At 46.5% G+C, this 20,300-nt stretch overlaps 1 protein-coding gene across 33 annotated transcripts in view; it reads left to right on the plus strand.

Moving 5' to 3' along the window:
• Positions 1-20,300, plus strand: part of MEGF11 (multiple EGF like domains 11) — a 289,113-nt gene that overhangs the window by 159,042 nt on the left and 109,771 nt on the right. Inside the window, exon 12 of one of the 33 annotated variants that reach the window (XM_053272186.1) lies at positions 3,395-3,469. The exons of the other annotated variants lie outside the window; for them this stretch is intronic. Coding sequence (XP_053128161.1) covers positions 3,395-3,469 — 75 coding nt within the window. The remainder of the gene's footprint in view (positions 1-3,394; positions 3,470-20,300) is intronic. 33 annotated transcript variants of the gene reach the window in all.

Genomic DNA, 20,300 nt, shown 5'->3' on the forward strand with positions numbered 1-20,300 from the left:
TGCTTTCAGCAGCATTCTTTCCTCCATCTCGTCTTTTGCTGCCTAAGGAGGCTTTTAAGTTCTGTCCGTGTTCTGGCCTTAATTCCCCTAGATGTGGACTGATGTGATGTGTTTTCCTCCTTCTCTCTGTGTCTGCCTTTCTAAAACTGCCCCCCCCCACACATTGTACACAGCCTGCAGTTGTCTCTGTTTTCACAGCATAATCTAGATTGCTTGGAGCAAATGGGCGAGTGCGTTGTGTGCTTCTAGCCCCCCCCCCTTTTTGTACTCTGTGATCAGGGTGGTAAAAAAGTAGTTGGTGGTCTCGTGTTCATTCTATGTATCTTTTGAAACTGAGATTCGGAGCCACATTAGCAAGTCGGAATCATGATCATTAAAAGGGGCTATTCGGGTTACACCGAATAGGCAAAGGTGTTTTGTAAGTTCAGGTGTGTTTTGTGTGAATGATGGTTGATTTTCAAAGTTAGTCTGGGGGCTGGAGAAACCTCTGAAATGGAAAGGAGAAAGCATACGTACTGCCATGCATGTGCTGAACACAATGTGTGGATAACTGTACGTGCATACATTAATTTGTCAGTAAGCGAGAATCATCAAAAAGGTGATTACACTTGGGAGTCTGCGAACGTGTCTCGGAATGCCAGTGGGGATGTCTGGTTATCCATCATGGTGGCTTTGTGGATCCTCCATGTTCAGAGGCACTATTCCCCAGTGGCCAGGGAGGGATGTTGCCTTCATGCCTTTCTTTTTGGGCTTCCCAGAGACATCTGACTGGTCACTGTAGGAAGAGGCAGGATAACAGAGTACATGGAGGAGAGCTGGTCTTGTGGTAACAAGCATGAGTTGTCCCCTTTGCTAAGCAAGGTTCACTTTGGTTTGCATTTAGATGGGAGACTACATGTATGGGCACTGTAAGAGAATCCTCTTAGGGGATGGGGTGGTAGCTCTGTGGGAGAGTGTTGCATGTAGAAGGTCCCAATCCCCAGCCGCATCTCCAGGTAGGACTGGAAGAGACGCTTGTCTGAAGTCAGTGTACACAAAATTGAGCTAGATGGACCAATGGTCTGACTCGGTAGAAGGCAGCTTCCTCTGTCCCTATGGATCTTTTGATCTGACCCCGCAGGGCTGCTCTTCAGCAGCAAGACAGGTAATGTGTTGCTGTTGTCATGGCTGAGCTGAGCTGGTGAGCAAAGGTGCTTGTTTAAAACACCTAGGCAGAGCAGCAAAGTGGTGGCCCTCCTGCAGATGATGGACTACAACTCCCATCATCCCTAGCCACCATGGCCAATAGACAGGGATGGTGGAAGTTGTTGTTCAGCATCTGCACGAACGCCAAAGTTGGACAGCCCTGGCCGAGGGACTCCTTGGTTGTATAAACTGGGGTTGTTCTCTTATCACGGCCTCTGAAACCCCTTGCAGTACCAAAGTTGTTGATTCTGTTCAGAGAAAAAGACAATTGCCTACCTGGCTGTGAGCTCATGATCTTATCCATAGGAGGTCAAGAAGCATTTAACTGCCCAGGTGGAGCCTGGGAGGTGATTAAGATGATGATGATGATGATTTACATTTTATATCCCGCTCTTCCTCCAAGGAGCCCAGAGCGGTGTACTACATACTTGAGTGTCTCTTTCACAACAACCCTGTGAAGTCGGTTAGGCTGAGAGAGAAGTGACTGGCCCAGAGTCACCCAGCTAGTATCATGGCTGAATGGGGATTTGAACTCGGGTCTCCCCGGACCTAGTCCAGCACTCGAACCACTACACCACGCTGGCTCTTAAGATCCACTTAAAACAAAAAAACAGAAAACCCTACCAAGTTTGTGCATTTGGGGGTGGGGGTCGATTCTACCTACAGTCCTATCTGCAACTCAGGCAGAGTAGAAAGATACTGATGGAGCTTTCCTTGATCTTCCGTTTCCACTGCCTGCCTTGGTGTGACTATTAGGAACGGAATGCAAGGCTGGAACTGGAAATCTAAAGAGCATAACGAATAATGCTTTGGCCTCAAAGTTTAATCACTGCTAGTCAAGGAAGCCAGAGAAGCCAGCCCTGCTTGGCCTGCAGACACAACTTGCAATCTAGGGCATTGGAATGTCACAATTCCCTGCAAGTCGCGGGGCGCCCTTGCATTTTAAAGAGGCATCGAAAGTGCCGAGAATGACTTGAGAGAGCACCCACCCTCGGCATTCTGTGCAGGTTGTACGTAAACGGGGCTCTGTCTGCGGTGCAAACAGAGCTAAGCTTGGATTATGGCCCCTGTATCGAGATCAAGACAGATCTGTGTGGAGATATTTACAATAAATTAGGGATTTATATAGTGTCTGTCGGATGCAGCATTATAATCCATTGCTCAGGTGACAGAAAGATGTTGCAGCTACTGGTGTTTTATAGTGTTGAAAGGGAAGATCTGTGGCAAAAGTAGAATCCCAAATTATAACAGGGGACTATGACTATGTCGGCATAAAGAACGGGGCCTGTAAGCAGGGAATAGCTGCCACCATTTTTAAGGATGTCTGGCGGTGAGAGTAAAAATCCACAGGGTGGGTAGGACTGCAGCAGTCACCTTGCTTCCTAACAGAATGTGGATTGTGGTTCTGAAGGCTGTTGCATGTTCTGTCTCAGTCACAACCATAAACTTATTACTTACTAGGTTCCGTTTCCAGAAGTGCGTTGCACAGGCATTTGTGCAGACTTCCCCCGCCTTGCAGAAAGGCCCGTTGCTTCTCTGGCCAACATTTTCACGTTTAGGGAAACTCTTGTGCTTGAATCAGCCCATGAAAACTGCATTTTCTGTTAGCATTCTATATCTGAGCCTCCCCACTCCCTGAGGAGTTCATGATTTTCATGAACATTTTTTGACATCACAACAGTGGCTACACGGTCAGTGGCTACACAGGGCTTTGCACATGAGCAAGAGTAGCAGACACAGACCCTCCCTCCCCCTCCTAAATGCACACAGAATGAGCTGCAAAGACTCACAATGAAGATAAAGATGTGCATATTAGTGTGAGTTAACCAGCCCTGTTATCTGATATTTCTAGAATGTTTTGTCCACTAAATGCCTGCGCCATTAGAGGTTTTCAGATGGGAGAAAAATGCATTGTGAGCTCTTTCCTTGGACGAGCCCCTTCTGACTAGTGTGGATGATAAAGGTGAAAGGCCTTTGAGGATGCAGGCCTTTCCCTCACAACCGATGGTGGCTTTGTTGGCTTGGCTCAGGCCTCTTTGTATTTTGAACTGTGTGTGTTTTGTTATGCTGTTAGTGTTCAGTTAAAGACGTTCCCTTTCCCTTCTTTTGCCATCTTCCGCTCTCCCTGCCCTGCTCCTCACCTCGCCCTGCTCCTCACCTCCCTTCTTTTTCTCCTCATCCTTCCTTTTCGCTTCCCATTCAATGTCAGGAAGGGCCATCTCTGAAGGGCCAGCCGACCACACGGCCGCACCAGCGGAGAGTAGCCGGAACCACACCTTCAACAGTGAGTGGGGTCCAAACGCAATCTCCAGTGGTGGTGATGGTGTCTTGTTGTTCTTCTGGAGAGTGTGCTGGTTGCTGGGGAGGTGTGCGGGAGTGGGGGGCTCCTGGCTTTGCATGCTTCCCCTTTTCTCAGCTCTTCCGTGCCATGCATGCTACTGGGCAGTTGACGCCTGGATCCCTGTGTGTCCACGTATGTTGGTGTGTGTGTGTGTATATATATATGCATATATATTACATGTATGTGAACTGTGTACCAGATTTCTCGTTTGCATAAAAATGATGGAACCGGATACACGTGAGGATCTGGTGACAAGCTGACTGGGGTGGTACTTGTTGAGTGAGTGCGCCAACATATGGCCGAGTGGTGACTTGCTGTGCTCTTGCTGGATTCAAGACTTGCAGAAGAGTGTTCCTTTCCTTATGGCATTTTTTGGTGAACCTTTTCCCCACAGAGTTTGGGGGCGGGGGCAACCATGGTTCTTCCCCATCCCCTTTATCCTCACAACTACCCTGTGAGGTTAATGACTGGTCAAAGATGACCCAGTGATCTTTGTGGCTGAGTGGAGATCGGGACCCTTGCTGGTCTCCCCCCCTGCCCCAGTCCTCGTCCAACAGAACTACTCCACCCTAGTTCTCATAACTGAAAATTCAGATTGCAGGTGACTTGACCAAGGGACGACTGTTCCTGTGGGCCAGTCTCCATTTCAGTTCTAGAAACTGATTTCTAGCCTTCAGGAGGACAGAGAAAAAGTCTGAAAAATTGCTGGCCAACCAAGGACTCATGTTGGGAGTTTTCCAGGGTTCATTTTGCTTTCCCGTTTCCCGCCCATCCCCAGTGCCCTGGTTCTACCCGCGTCTCAAATGCACATCATCATCCCTATTCGCCTTTCCCTGTCCACCTTCATTCTCCTTTAACATTCTGTTCCCCAGCAAAATCGTCTACATTTACAAAAAGAAATGGCAAGTTAACCCAATCATGCATGATTTAAATAATTACCCTATCCCTGGTCATTGGAATGCATGTCTTTTGTCAAAGCCTAGCTTGGCGGTGGATAAGCTGCTCATCCAGAGCCAAGATACAACCACCTCAATTGATGCTTTGTGTGGATTTGAATTTGTGGAGGAAATACTGTTGGAAATCGTCATTGGAAAATGAGGATGCTGTAAAAGTGAGAAAAGTAAATGTGCATTTGGCATTTTATCACTGGCCGCCCTTGCTAATAATAATCCGCTCATTAGGCAACAGTGAGTGACAGGACTCTTGCTGATTTCTAGAGAGAACGTCCCAACTCTCAATTATATTATAGTGGGGACAGATAAATATACATATAAACATGATCAGATTAGAATCAGACCCTGTTCTGCACTGCAGTCTTGGCTTGTTGCCAGCGGCTTTACAGAGGAAGGAGCTGGATAAGCAAGGAAGCCATCTCTACTTCTTGTCCCAGGGCCAACCTTGTTACTTCAACCTTGTTATGCCCCTGAAGCTGTTGGTGCAAAATGGTAAACAGCAACTTTGGAAGGGATCTTAATCTGGGCCGCCATCTGCAGACAGTTTCTCTTCTCTTGCCTTGCTTGTGCAGGATCAGGTCCTTTTTGCTCTGGATTAATTCATCTATCCCAGTATTCCTGCCAGCTCCTTTTTAGAGCTGATTCACACCTTACTCTTCAACCTTGCGTGCCAAAAGCTCTCAGAGTTTTAAAGTGCTAAAATGCACATGGGTTGCCGTTGATGTGGATGCTTTCTGTGCATTTAAGTGGCCAGGGTGCACAGAAACCGGAGTCGGATCCCTTCCTGATTGGCTGATTCAGTGCAAGGAGACCTGGTCACGTTTGCATTCACGTTATGCTGAATGCATAATTTGATCCTGTGTTTTACATTGGGCATAGCCATGCGGGGCGGGGGGGGGGCGGGGAGGGGTGCTGATCAGGATTGGGACCTCTGCATGGGGGGGGGGTGACCTTCTGTCTGCAGATGGCGGCCCAGATTAAGATCCCTTCCAAAGTTGCTGTTTACCATTTTGCACCAACAGCTTCAGGGGCATAACAAGGTTGAAGTAACAAGGTTGGCCCTGGGACAAGAAGTAGAGATGCCCTCCTCCCCACCCCCCCGTGTCTTTGTTGCAGGAGAACCACCTGAGGGAGGTTCTTGTCTCCGGTCTTCCCTCTCCTCTCTGTCCTCAGGCCCATTCTCTGGTACCACAGGGTCCTAGTCCTGGGTTGTGACATCCGACATCCGACGGATATTTATAGAATGCTTTCCAACCGAAGTTCCCAAAGCGGAATTCTTGTAAATGTGCATGGAAAGAATGTGAAATTTTTTTAATTTTTATGTTTACACTTATATCCCACTTATTCTCTGAGGAGCCCAGAGCGGTGTCCATGGTTATTTTTATCCTCACCACAACCCTGTGAGGTTGGTTAGGCTGAGAGATACACGACTGGCCCAGAGTCACCCAGTGAGTTTCATGGGGAAGGGACAGACGCACATGGGTTTCTGCAAGAACCTCACAGACTGGTGGCAAAGGATTTTGCCCATGCTCTATTGCTGAGCTTAGGATAAAGTACAAAGCTGCTAGATACCAAGGCTAGCCAGTGGTCCATCTAGGCCAGGATTGTCTGATTGACAGCAGCTCTCCAAGGTACCTGAGCTAGTTTAAGTGGAGCTGCCAGGGATGGAACCTGGGACCTTCTTCATGCAAAGCATGTGTGATCTGATCTCTGAGCTGTGCCAAGCAACGGCCTCATCCTGAGTCAGGCAATTGGTCCATCTAGTCTAGCGTTGCCTGTTCTGAGTGGCAGCAGAGTCTTAGGCAAGGGTCCTTCCCAGCTCAGCTGTCTGACCCTTTAACTGGAAATGCCAGAACTGAACCTGGTTCTGCACGCAAGAGCTCTTGCCCCTCTGAAATGTTACAGCCACACATCCTTCTGAGCAAGTTGAACAAGGCTCACAAGGGGAGGTTTCTCTTGTTAAGGCTGAATGTGTGTCCTGCGCTTCTGTGGTTGCATCACACAGTTGCAGAACTGGTTGCAGCATCCAACATCTTGAGAAATCTCTTCTGACTGAGAAGGCTCTGGGGATTCTAGTGGTCAACCGGGGTAGAAATCGTCCTGCAGATTAGCTTTGGGAGGGGTGATGTTTCTGCATTCCTGCCAGAGCTACCTTGGATGCAAGCATGTGAAAGACTGACTCCCCATCTGCCCTTATGGGTGCTTTAATTTCGGCAAATAGCCCTGTGAAGCATTTCCACTAATACTGCCAGAGCCACTTAAAGAGATGATTAAAGGCCTCCCGTTTCTAGTGCTGTTGGTCTTGTGCTTCCTCACTGGTTTTAAATTCACTTTTTAAAAGAACGAAAGAAGTAAAAAAAAGGGGGGGGGTAAAAGGAGGGGGGAAAGAAGAAGCATTAGTCTGCCCATAAAAGAATGTGAATTTTTAGTAGGGAAGTAGCTATAAATGGCCTTGGTTTATGGACTTTTCTCATTGTAAAAAGCCATCTGCTATAACCGTAGCCAGCTTAATTGGAATGCGCTGTTCTATTAACGGGTACATGAGAGGCCTGTCAGGAGGAACCGCAAATCACCCTGCTGTATATCTTTCCCTTGTCCTAAGGTTTGGGTGGGGGGGGGGAGGAATTCTCTTGGATGTGTTACATTCAGATAAATGTTTGCACAGGAGACCTCTTGAAGCAGAAGAGAGAATCTGCTCCCAGGAGAGTCAAACTCTGACCAAGCTCACTTGCAAGGCATAACTGCAGGTGGACTTTTCTGTTAAGGAAGCTATTGCAGCCGCCCTGCACCTTTTTCACCCTTGGTTCTGCTGGCCCTGTTGAGGGTGGAGAGAAAGCACTTCTCAGTTGACAGCTAGTGCCTGCTTCCATCTTTCAAAGCGGTGGGATCCATTTAATGCTCTCCAGATTGTTCCAGCTCCACCCAAAGCCTGCGCAGCAAGGGCACATGAAAAGACATTCTTATTGGCTGGTTCTCAGTGACGGAATTTCCTTTCCCCTGGAGGCCCACCAAAGTCTGAGCCTGAGCCTTTGCTGGGAACCCCATTTGAGCTTATTGCTGTGTTGACCTTCAGTGGCCTGCAGTGGGAAGATGGAGGAGAGGAGAGAGAAGCCATTGTGCTGTGTGTTTTGGGGGGGACTGCTGGTTAATTGAAAAGGATTCTCCCCTGTTTTGAGTGTGTTCTTGGATTACGATTAGTGTGGCTCCTTCGCACCAGTTTCTGTCTGAAAACTCCATCTCAGCTGAACTCTCACTTTTATATATCTATAATAAAAAAAAAACTGCCTAACATCTCTCTAAACAGTTTATTGCTAAACCTGTTATCCCAGTAATTACTAGAGTATGGGAAGAAAACTGACTTTAAGCTTATTGAATCTGGATGCAAAAACAAGCCCCCTTGGATTGGTGTGCCACATTTTTCTTCCTGGATTTTGGCTTTGGGGAGCCTGTTGTATTTTGTCCCTCTTCCACTGACATGTAGACTAGAACCCAGAAAAGGCAGTACAAAATTGGCACAAGTTGGAGCTTATACCCTTGTTTAGTTGTGGTGTGTGTATTTTATTTATTTGCAGGGGGTGGGTGGGATGTTCCTTTGTGCTGCGTTTCCCCCAAAAGGCTCTTGGAACAGCATTGAGGTCAACTCCTATAACATGGTTATTCCTGTGGTGGTTACTGTTATCACACGATAGTCAGGTCTTCTGAAATGTTCATCACGTGATGCATTTTCACGTCCTTATCTTTTTTGTTTGTGCTGGTGGTAACTGTCAACAGGCTGGAAGTTTGTTAGTGATGGGATTATTGCCACATTATTAACTGTCAAAATGCTTAGCTGGCCTTTTCATTCTTGATCAGGTAGTAGAGAAAAGCACACCAAGAGAGCCAGAGTTGGTGGCAAGTGTGAAATAGTCAGGTATGCCTAAGGCTTGGGAATCACTGTGTCCGTCTCTTATTTCCTTCTTTTTTTAATATAAGAGGATGTCCCATATATTACAGTTTCCTGCTTTTAAACTTATGGGAGTGTCTTCTAGCAACATACTGCTATTGTATGGGATTTGGTTCTGGCAGAAGATACTGGATCTGATTGCCTGCTAACCCAGGATCTAAAGATCTGCTTGGCTAATTCCATTCACCCAAGAATGCTTTAGACTTGTGTTTGCAAGCACCAAATCTTCCATCAGAGTCTGTCCTTTTCTTTAGCTCACAAAAAGTAAACTTTGTCTATGCACAAGGGCTGCTTCTCTGGATGCACAAGGGGTTTGCCTTTTCCAGTCCTGAGAAATGCCTCCCCAGTCCTGAGAAACTTGTGTGGATGGGCTTCTTGGTAGATGAACACTATGGAAAATCTATGTATCAACATTACTTTTCTGTTGCATGCTATACCTAGAAGCATAGGAACATAGGCAGCGGCCTTATACCAAGTCAGACCATTGGTACATCTAGCCTAATATTGTCTACACAGACTGGCAGTGGCTTCTCCAAGGTTGTAGGCAGGAGTCTTTCTCAGCCCTATCTTGGAGATGCTGCCAGGGAGGGAACTTGGGACTTTCTGCATGCAAGTATGCAGTTGCTCTTCCCAGAGCAGCCCCATCCTCTAAGGGGAATATCTTGCAGTGCTCACATGTGGGCCATGTATGTCTCTTCTGCCCTGCCATGCTTTGCATTTTATGGAGCTTAATGGGGAATTCCCACATTTAATCTGGAGGCAAATAGGATCATAGCTTGTTGGCTTGGCTATATATACGGTATACACACACAGAGGAAATGCTTCCCATTATGGGGTCTGCGTGGAATTCTCTAACCAGGGAATCACAACACTTGTATCATTTTCTGTTTCTTTGTATGCTCAGCCTTTTGGGAGACATCTGAGATAAAATTTAATTTTGTTGTATTTATGGCATGATCAATCACCCGATTTAAAAAGTAATGGTTCCCGTTGACTGACCTTGGCGAATGTCAGCTCTGAAACTCAGGACGTCTGCCTGAAGATTGTTATGGCATCACTCTCTCTGCTGGTGTATGACGGTCTATTGATTGAAATAACCTTATGTACAAATGAGTCTATAACTGGAGTTCTCGTTGATTTTTGTGCTGAATTTCATTTGATGCCCTTCCTTGTCAGTGGGAGCGCTTTGGCGTGAAAAGTTGCCGATAGTGAAGGCATGTCTTGTGTGAAAAATTCAGCATCAATGTATGCGGTGAATGGACCATTTCTAAAAAATTCTCTTGCCCTACAGTAGAGATTTGGCAATAACAGAGCTATTGCCTTTGGAAATGGTCCACCCTGGAGATCTCATATCCCCATAATAGCTTCTTCAAGCCTTATTGGCTGACCAGTTTTTTGGAAAGTGCATTAGTTGGGGAAGGCAGGCATGTTTTTCGCTTCTACCAGGGCATCGTTCTCTGTCTGAAGAAGAGATAAAGGATGGCATGGATCACCCAGGCCTTTATTCTAGCTAAATGAGCAAGACTGCTCTCCTTTCCCCTGCTTAGGTATAGCAATTAAGAATTTATATGGCTATTCATTCTAGATAATAATGAACAGAAACTGTTTTCTGCACTCTTGCCCTCTGCTGTTAGATGGGAATAAAGAAGAAAGAGTGCCTGCAATGATAGCACGTCTGGGCGGGGTTGGTGCTAGCAGGAGGGGAGGGCTCCCTGAACTTTGACAAGGAGTCTCGACAGGATTGGAACTCCTCCACTCTTGCGTGTTCAAGAAATAGGCTTCGTACCTCTCTGCCTCTATATGGGTCAATCCATACCACCATTTTTATGTGGCAATTAGTGAGCCAGAGTTAACCCCCAGTGTGGGGTGTGTGGACTTGCCCACCTCCCACTTGAGAAACTTTGTGAGAGCAAAGTTCCCCACATCTTCAGTGCTTGACACAGAAAGTGTGTTGGCTTAAAACTGGAAGCACCACATCACGCTATGTGAAAGCATCTTCTCAGGCAGCTGCCAAAGCCACGAGCCGCCATTCCTGCAACTGCTTGAATAGCTCAGTTAATATTGCCGCTTGGCATCTGGCCCTGCTAAGTTAGTTGGGGATAGAACCAAATCTCTGAACAATGGCGATGCCTCAGGGATTTCCCACTGTAAAGTGGGCTGCATCCTTCCTTCCTCTCATGGGACGATGCAACTGGCACACAGAGGTTGAGGATCCACACAGATTGGCTCAGTTTTCCAAGGCTTGTTTTCAGGGCAGGAGAGCTGGTCTTGTGGTAGGAAGCATGAATGGTCTCCCTTGCTAAGCAGGGCCTGCCTTGGTTTGCATTTGGATGGTTGACTGCACGTGTGTGCTGTAAGATATTCCCCTTAGGGCACGGGGCCATAGCTCAGTGGAAGAGCATGTCTGTGCTTGCAGGTTCCTAGGTGTACTTCCTGGTATCTGTAGGTAGGGCTGGGGGAGACTCCTGCCTGTAATCTTGGAGAGCTGCTGCCAGTCAGTGTGGACAGTACTGAACTAGACAGGCCTGTGATCTGATTCAGTACAGAGACAGCTTCCTTACAAAGACAGCTCCCTGCATTCCTACTTCCAGTCTCTCTCCTCTCACACAGCTGCCTTGGAATATCATTTAGAAGTCAATGCACTAGTCTTACTGAAACGTGAGCTGTAATTTGTAGGAACGTAAGAGCCCTGCTGGATCAAGCCAAGGCCTATCTAGCCCAACATCCTGCTTCCCACCGTGGACATCTAGAGACCCCAGGAAGCCCACTCAGAGCTGGAAGGCAACTCTGCCCACTCCTGACATTGCTTCCCAGGCAGCAACTGGTAGAAAGTACTGGGAGATGGCCTTTAACCATCATGACTAGGAGCCACTGAAAGACTTCTCCTCCTCCTCCTCCAGTGAATTTGTCTAAGCCCTCTTTAAAGCCATCTAAGATTTCTCAAATGAGGAGGATCTTCCATTTCAAATTTGACTCTAGGTGAAACCCATCAACCATTTAGGAACTTCTGCATGTACACACACACACACACACACACACACACACACACACACACACCCTGGGAAATTTTACTATTCTCCTTGAAACTCTTTTGGCTTCCCTTAACATTCTTCAGATGTTACATCCATAGAGAAATGTCCCCAAATCACCTCCATTTTTTTACTTTAGTTGGAAACAGTATCTCCAGTTGGCTTATTGGGAAATTTTTGATGTGGCGTACCAGCTTTGTGAATGATTTGGTGAACATGTGTTCAAATAGGCATCTTTGAAAAATGGTTTCTGTAAGAGCTGACTGCTTATGGTTGCATCATTGTTTTGCTAACTCACGTGCACGAGTGTAAAATATGAATTTCTATTGAATACCTGAAGCTGCCTTCTCCTAAGCCAGACCCATGTTCCATCTTGCCCAGTATGGTCTGCTCTGACTGGCAGCAGCTCCCCAGAGTCTCAGAGTGGGATCTTCCCTGTTGCCTGATCCTTTTTTTCACTAGAGATGCTGTTGGCTGAACCTGGGCCCTTCTGCATTCAAAGCATGGTGTTTTGCACTGTTATGTTATAAAGTAAAGTGTGCCGTCAAGTCCATTTCGACTCCTGGTGCCCACAGAGCCCTGTGGTTTTCTTTGGTAGAATACAGGAGGGATTGACCATGGCCTCCTCCCACGCAGTCTGAGATGATGCCTTTCAGCATCTTCCTGTATCGCTGCTGCCCAATACAGTACCAGCGGGGATTTGAACCGGCAACCTTCTGCTTGTTAGTCAAGCATTTCCCCGCTGCGCCACTTAAGATGACTTACTGTTATGTTGTACAGTACAATAATTATCTGATTACCCTCAATATTTTGTCCTTGCCTGGTTTGTTTTAGTGGGGTATGTTGTACCAATTAAAGTCTCATTTTACATTAAAAGTTGCAGTTTGTTATGAAATGGCAGTCGACTTTGCCTGTCACAACACACTTATTTTGCCATTGGAAATCTTTCTCACTCTTCAAAACTGGATGCTCTGTAGGTGGGTGGGAGTTTGGTCTCTCTCTCTCTCCCCCTCTCTCTGCTATTACAAAGCCATAACTCTCCAGGCAGCAATATTTGGAACACCGTTGGCAAGGGAAATAAGAGCTACTGTCATTATCTCTCGACTGACTGTTCCGAGCTTTTCCTTTCCTAAACAGAAGTGAAGCTAAGTAACGTATTTCTGCACTTATTGACACTAGCGTAGTTTGAGTTAGCAAAAGTAGGATTGTGCTTTAAGTGTTCACAAATGAAAACAGGCACTCAGCAGACAATTATATTTGCTGTTGTATGACTGCTTCGGTTTCAGTGTGGCTGATAGCTGAATAATGAGATGCAGGGGATTCTGGGGAATCCTTAGAGGATCTCTGCTCAAAGGCAGGGTTTTTATCCGTTTAAGGGCCAAATGATACGTAACATTGGAGCTCTGTTCTTGGAGCTGCCAATGTAATTTTCTTCCTGTAAAAGCAGCCATGGGGGGTGGGTCCAGTGAACCCACCCCCCTCAGCCTCCGCTCTGCTGCAGCCGTGATCCAAATCAGTTCCTGAAGCTGCTGTTTACCATTAGCTAGCTGGCCGGCTGGCTGGAGAACTTAACAGGCAAAAAAATAATAATTTAAAAAATTGTCCTTACGTTTTCCCTTCTGTGGCTTACAGCAGCTACAGGCACATAGGATGTGATTTAAGTAGGGAAATCAGTGCAGAAGGGTTAGACTAGACTTACACACACATACAAATTTTGCATGCACACCACAGCTATGATCAAAATTACCTCCTGGCATTGGTAACTCCTTTTTGAAAGAAGGCGAACTTGGGAGTTCCTATCGTGGAAGACCCACATCACGTCCAGTGTGAACCACTCTTTAAGTGAGTGACAGGAACTGGCATGGGAACCAAATGGTACTGGGTCCCAATCAAAGTTGCAGCCCTAGTGGGACAGGGCAGGCATAGACCAAGGACAACCGTGGGCCTCGCTGATGCGGATGAAAGGAAAAAACTTCAACACACGTCCACTGGCAAATATTTTTCTTGAACAGACTCCCTTTGCCATTGTTCTGAAACTTCTCTCGCTTTCAAAAGTTTGCCATACACTGTTCAAGAAAGGTAAAGTGTGCCATCAAGTCAGTTTCGACTCCTGGCACCCACAGAGCCACATGGTTGACTTTGGTAGAATCCAGGAGGGGTTGACTATGGCCTCCTCCAGCGCAGTGTGAGATGATGCCTTTCAGCTTCTTCCTAGATCGCTGCTGCCCGATATAGTGCCAGCAGGGATTTGAACCAGCAACCTTCTGCTTGTTCGTCAAGCATTTCCCCGCTGCGCCACTTAAGGGGACCGTATGCTTTTTACCCAGCCCTAATCTATCTCTCAATCCTTATTTTCAAAATGGGATCGGACAAGCCCCCCCACCCCATTTTCCTCCAGCCTATCTCTGCTCCCTCTGTGACTGGTCCTGTTGTTAGAACTCACTAATTTGTATCATAACCAGTCTGCAAGATTCAATTTGGGAAGCGCTGAAGCCACGGCTAGCACGTTGGCTTTTATTTGTTAAGGTCGGATGCGCCAATTCGTAGCATCGGGTATTGTCAGCGCAATCCGCCGCCGAGTGTGTCAGTCCTGTTGGTATTTTCTTCTCCTCCCAACAGGAAATCGATGGTGTCAGGAATGCTAGGATCATTCTGCAGCTTGCAATCAATGAGCTCTGATTAAAGTGGTTGTGTCTGTTGGGTAAATTTGCTGCATCATAATTAGAATTATTAATTAAAAATAGGAAATCAATTGACACAAATTAAGCCACAAAGAAATTTTGTTTTATTGCTTTGACTTTGTCGTCTCTGGAGGCCCTGATAACTGTGACAAGCACGGACGTGACTATAGCCAGATGTCATACATATTAAAAATACCAGGGTGTTTTTTCATGGGCTCATCTTGAGCCTCTGGTGCAACACATGTGTAAATGTGCTACTGGTTAAGTCACATGTCTTGAAATTGAGAAAAATAAAGCTTTAGTTTAGTTTAGTTTTAGTGGATCAATGTTAATGCGGGGTAGCAGATTTTATCCAGTGAACTTCCCAGGTTTAGGGCCCCCTTTCTGGAGGCTCTTTTGGTGCTCGAGTGTTACTCGAGTGAAAAAGAGGGTATAAAAGACTTCCTAAAGGAAGGTGGAAGGTGGAATATACATATGGAAAAGAAACAAAGTTAATAAAGATGACCTTTGCTTCCTCAAATCAGGGGCCTGGAGCACCTTCCCTACAAGAAAGTGAAGCCTGGGTCTGGAGCAGTATTCTCTCTCTCTCTCTCTTAAAAAAAAAAAAAAGTCATCTATGTGCAGAATGAGTTTTGTTCTGGGCGGCAGTATCAAGGTTATGCTGGTAAAAGACTGAAATAAAGACTATGCCTATGCAGTATCCAGGCAGTGTGCACGCACATGCATTCAGAGTGGGGCCTTCCTAATTCAGCCTGAGTGGGACTGAAAATTAACTGAGCGGAAATCAAATGTGTGAGCACGTGCACGCCTTAGAGGGGACACTGGTCTGGAGCTCAGCTTCTCTGCAAGTGTTTGAGGCCTTCTTAGATAGCTTAGGGCAGGGGACATGGTGATGTACAGAGAGAAGATTTGTCTTCTCTCTCTCATAGTAGTTGGACGCGTCATCCAGACAAATTGATGGGCTGTAGATTCAGGATGGACAAGAACAAGTCCTCCTTCATATAACACGTAATTCATTTACAGAATTTGCAGCCAGATTTAGATGGCTTTAAAAGGGGGAGTAAACAAACTGGAGGGGGAGGTGGGAGAGGTCTGTTGGTGGCTCTTCGTCATGATAGTTCTGTGGAACTTCCATGTTCAGAGGTAGTATATCCCTGAGACGGGCTGTCAGCAGCTTGTAGGTTTCCCAGAGGCATCTGCCTAGCTGTTGTTGGCACCAAAACACTGGGCAAGTTCAACCTTCATCTGATTTAGCAGGCTGTTTTTATATCTCCTCAAACATGAGTGGTGGTTTTTGTTTGTTAGAAGGGTTCTCAACCCTGGGACCCCAGACGTTGTAGGGTTACAATTCCCATCATCATCATCATCACCAGTCACAATGAAACCCCTGGTTTATTACATTGTAAGACACCCAACTATTCCTTTAATATTTTAAAAATGAGCTTTATTGGGGTGTCTATAACCTGCTTCCCCAACACACATGAAAAAAGCAGACCTTGACTCTTTATCTTTGGCTCTGCAGAGGGGAAGCAAAAATGGGCTTTTCTTTATCCCTTTTACAGGTAGCAGACTAAGAACACCAAGAGGGCTGTCTGGGTAACTCTGCCTCTGAATAGCCTAGTCTAGGTGCCATATCCTAGTCTAGGCACTCCCTGGCACCTGGAATTTGTCGGGTCCTACTATAAAGGGCCTTTCTCCCTTGTGGAAGGAGAACAAAACCCAGCATACAGCAGTAATGGTGGCAGGCAGAGAGGGAAACGAAGGAGTTGGGTCTCATGTCCAGGCGAAGGAGTGGGTGCCTGGCTCCATCCGCAGAACTCAGCTGCCAATCTGTTTTGGCCTGAAATTAACCTTGACTGCACTAACTTTCTGAGAAACAATTATCTCCACCCCCATTCTAATGAATACAGATGCTGAATTATACTCGGCAAACGTTCAGGGCCATGTGTGTGAGATGAACAGTCGGGAGCTTTTATCGAATAGGCGAATAGCAAGATTTTAAAGGTCCAAGTGCACAAGTATTCCGCAGAGAGAAGTTTTACAGCCCCTTTTCCTATACTACAGCTGTACATAATGCCACTTTTTGCTTTCCGGTCCTCTGCTGTGGAGTTCCAATAACTTGCTTCTTAAAGGACATCATTCTTGAACAACTTGGAATTTTGCTTGGTGTCTGCCCAATGAGCTTCTGTGGGATCCGAGTGTGTCTCTGTGTTGGCCAAGGCATAATAGCCTTTAGTTTTAGAATGCACTAAGCAGGCAATGAGCTATATCGGTGGTTTTGAAGCAGTGTTCAGGGGATATAGATCTTGGGTTAATTCCTTGGAAATGTATTGGGTGTTCCTCTGTGAGTAGATCAGAAATCATGGTTATCATTAAGAGAGCTTGCCCTCCAGTACTGTTCTTCCTTTGCAACGCTGAGTTACAAAGGAGACTTGGATGTATTCTAGAGCAGGGCAGTCAGTAGGCAGTTGGGGATCTGCTAACAGATCTGGATAACTTGCAAGGGTTTTTGGCTCCCAGGAGTTTAACAGCAGCCTGCGACATTGCAAGTGGAAACGAACCCTATCTGCCATGGCTGACCTTACCCTCTTTGCACACCTCTCAGACTCTGTGTTCCTCACCTCTAAAATAGGAGCACTAATTGGTTGCTGTTGACTGAGCCTGTGTGCAGCTCTGCTGGCCATTTGAGTTGTGTGTCCGACGTCCTGATCTGTGCGAACTTGGATATTAAATTTGTACTTGTAGAAATTTGTACCAGTGTGTCACTCATGGGATACAGAAAATAATTGGCTCCATAACCCTTAGCCACTGTTTTGCATCCGACTCCATTTGGTGGACTTTGGGGTTCTAGTAAATGTCACGTAGATCCCACAAGACTGAACGCCCCCCCCCCCCCATTCTAGGGTGCATTCTCCATTGGGACAAGGATTAGATTTAATAAGCCTGTCTAGTGCACCACAAGAGCTGGTTATTTTTATTTATTTATTTATTTATTTGCTTACTTACTTACTTACTTATTGTTAAACTTATATACCACCTTTCATTAAAAACAATCCCAAGGTGGTTTACAAAAGTTAAAAAAACATACAATAAAAATGAACAATTAAAAATACTAAGCTAAAAATATGAAACAAGTCTCATTTAAAATATATAAAATACAAACATAAAAACTATACATGGACAAAACACACAGAAGCAGCAGTAGAAACAATCATGTAAAGGCCTAGATAAAAATCCAAGATTTTACATGCTTTCTAAAAACTGTGATGGGGACCAAGGAGCGAATTACCACCGGGAGAGCATTCCAGAGTCTGGGGGCAGCAACAGAGAAGGCCCTGTCCTGCGTGCACGGCAACTGAGCCTCTCTCATTGTCGGCACCCAGAGCAGAGCCCCCTCAGATCATCTTGTCAAGTGGGCCTCCTGGAATATGTCCCAGAATCCTCTGCAGCAGGCAGGAGTTCTGGGCAGACATGCAGGGGTTCCTTAGCAAGCAAGTAGAAGGTGCAAGGGGTCTTTGAAGGTGGAGAGTTTGAAAATCACTGGTTTATAATGCTCTTTTAAAGTAAAGAAAGTGGTCACTCTGCCTATCTAATCCAGACAGTTATGTCAAGGCTTAAAAATATATGGGAAAGATCGTAATCCAACAGAGATGTTTGTTCCAATCTGGTATCTCACTTGCACATGTTGGATGATCCCCAGAAGATATTTTTCTGGCTCTCCATCCTTCCATACTGTTTTATTAAGCTCTGTATTGTTTGGGTAAGAAATGCTGGACTTTGAAGTAAGGCCTGCGACCCTCAGTGACTCATTCCACTTGAAAAAAAACCCTGCTTGCTTAACCCACTGAGCTGCAGACTTCTGGCTGCACTCCTGCTGGTGCCGAGCGTCTGTCTGCCGTGTAGGCGGTAGCCTGGCTCTTGTCCGGATAGTCATTCATTCATCCGACTGAAAGGAAATGAAGATATCTCCCATTGAAGCGCTGAGACGGGCTGATCATTGGCATGCAAATTGGGAAATGGATACGTGCTAAAACCCTCTTTCTGACAAGTTTAATGGCTATATCATAGACTGGCTGAGCAATGCTGTCTGTTCAGACCGCCGCGGCCATTGAGAACATATGGAGACCAAAGGAGAAATCTCTCCAGGCACGTTGGATCACAGCTACTGAGTGTTTTGAAATTTAATCTTCACAGCTTTGGCAAGGTGGAAGATTGGTCTATGGAGCCCATGTAAGCAGTGTAAAAATGTCACAGGTCAGTTGGCACAAGCAGAGAAGGATAGCAGAAGCAGATCCATCCTGAACCAAATGAGTCCCACAAGGGACATTACCTGGAGTGTTCCCGCAAGGAGGAACATTTAAAAAAAAAAATCATTAAGCCTTGAGAAAAACAAGGGGGTTTTATAGTGCCAAATGAACGGCTCTCCACAAGTGAATTGGCCACTAATGCACTTGGTGGCTACAGTATCTGTAGCGGGCATCTGTGCTCCTCGTAGAGGTTCAATAAGGATACAGATCCACAAGTGCAGTTGACAGGCAATGGAACTTTTGCAAGGTAAGCCTCTGTCTGAGGCAATGCATGGCTGTTTCCCTGCTAGCAGCCTTCTCTTGCGGATCCTGCAGATGATACACTACTATGAGGTCTGTCTCCCCGGGATAGCTTGGTCATCTGTGTCATCCTGGCAAGGGGCAAGGAAGATCTTGCCTCCCCACATGTAATTCAGTGGTTAGTTGCATAGGTTCTTTTCATAAAAATCCACCATTTCCCACTTGGCTAGTGGGACGCTATGCAGACACAATAGGTTTTGAGGACTCTTTGCTGTGACAGTTCCCCAATGAACTTGAATGGTTGCTATAAATCAGTGGATCCCACAATGAATAACTGGAGAGCTGAGGAGACGATGTGGGAGGACAGTCTATCGAGATTACTAACAATGTGAGCCAGTGGAATGGCTGGAACATGGCAGCTCTTCCTCCTCAAAAACACGCAACACTATCAGTCAGAAGGTGTGGGTTGCCATGAGTGAGTTGTAAACAGAGTGTCAGTGCACAGCTGAAGGACAGCTGAATTCAGATCTCCTGTCTCCAGATAATGAGTGGACCCTTTCCGATCCCCGAGTCCTGTCATATGGCAGCCACAGAAATTGCTGAACATTTGGAAAGCCTTTAGAGCCCATTCACACAATTGCTTTCTGCCAGAAGAGCTGCAGTTTTGCAACTGTTCAAGGGGTTTAGATGATGGTCATAGCCCTGATGCATGCAGAGTTTTTCGGACGGGCTCACTTAAGAATCGCAGGTCTTGTACTATGAGGCCGTTGCGTTAATGGGCCTCAGTTCAGTCTTTGTACCCAAACAGTTCAGGAGTTAAAGCATATTAAGGGCCTGTTGAATGGAAGTTACTGTTTGAACAAGCCCCAACTCCGAAGAGGTTATTATCCACTGTTTGAGTACCCAACTCTCTGTTTGGTTTGTAGTACAACAGGCTGATTTTGCCCTAGCTACCAGCTTCGCCTGGTCCAAACCATCCATCTCTCTCTCTCACTCTATTCATCCAATCATTTATATACCCCTTTTCAACCAACAAAAGTTCTCAAAGTAGTTTACATAGGAAGAGTAATAACTAGCTGACACAGGTGCAGAGCATCTGCGCTCCTCATTCTCCCTTCCTCCCCCTCCATTTCAGGGCTCAGCCAGTTCCATCCCTTCAGCCAGTCTCCCTCGCTACTCTCACTGCCGGCAGCTCTCATCCTCCTCACGAGGAAGCCGGCGGCCCTGTTTTCACTGCCTGCTTGGCCGCTTGCAGTGGTGCTGCTGTCGCCTCCTCGTCCTCAACCTCCCTCCCCGCAGCAGATCCTGTCCTCCTCATGAGGAGCCCGGCGGCCCTTATTTGTCAGCCTCTTGCAGTGATGTTGCCGCTTTCTTGTCAACCTCCCCCCACCTCTCTCCACCCACCATCTCTCCTTCTCCTCGCAAGGAGCCTGGTGGCCCCATTTTCGCTGCCTGCTCAGCCGTCCTTAGCAGCTTGCAATGGTGCCGCCACCTCCTCCTCCTCGTTCTCACTCCCTGCCTCCTCAGCAGCTCTCGCAACTCCCGGCAGCTGCTCACGAACTCTCACGAGAGTTGCCACGCACGGGATTAGCCATGTGTATACCTTAGAGAATTCTCTCTC

The sequence above is a fragment of the Hemicordylus capensis genome, chromosome 10 (genome assembly GCF_027244095.1).
Source record: "Hemicordylus capensis ecotype Gifberg chromosome 10, rHemCap1.1.pri, whole genome shotgun sequence".
Classification (NCBI taxonomy): Eukaryota; Metazoa; Chordata; class Lepidosauria; order Squamata; family Cordylidae; genus Hemicordylus; species Hemicordylus capensis.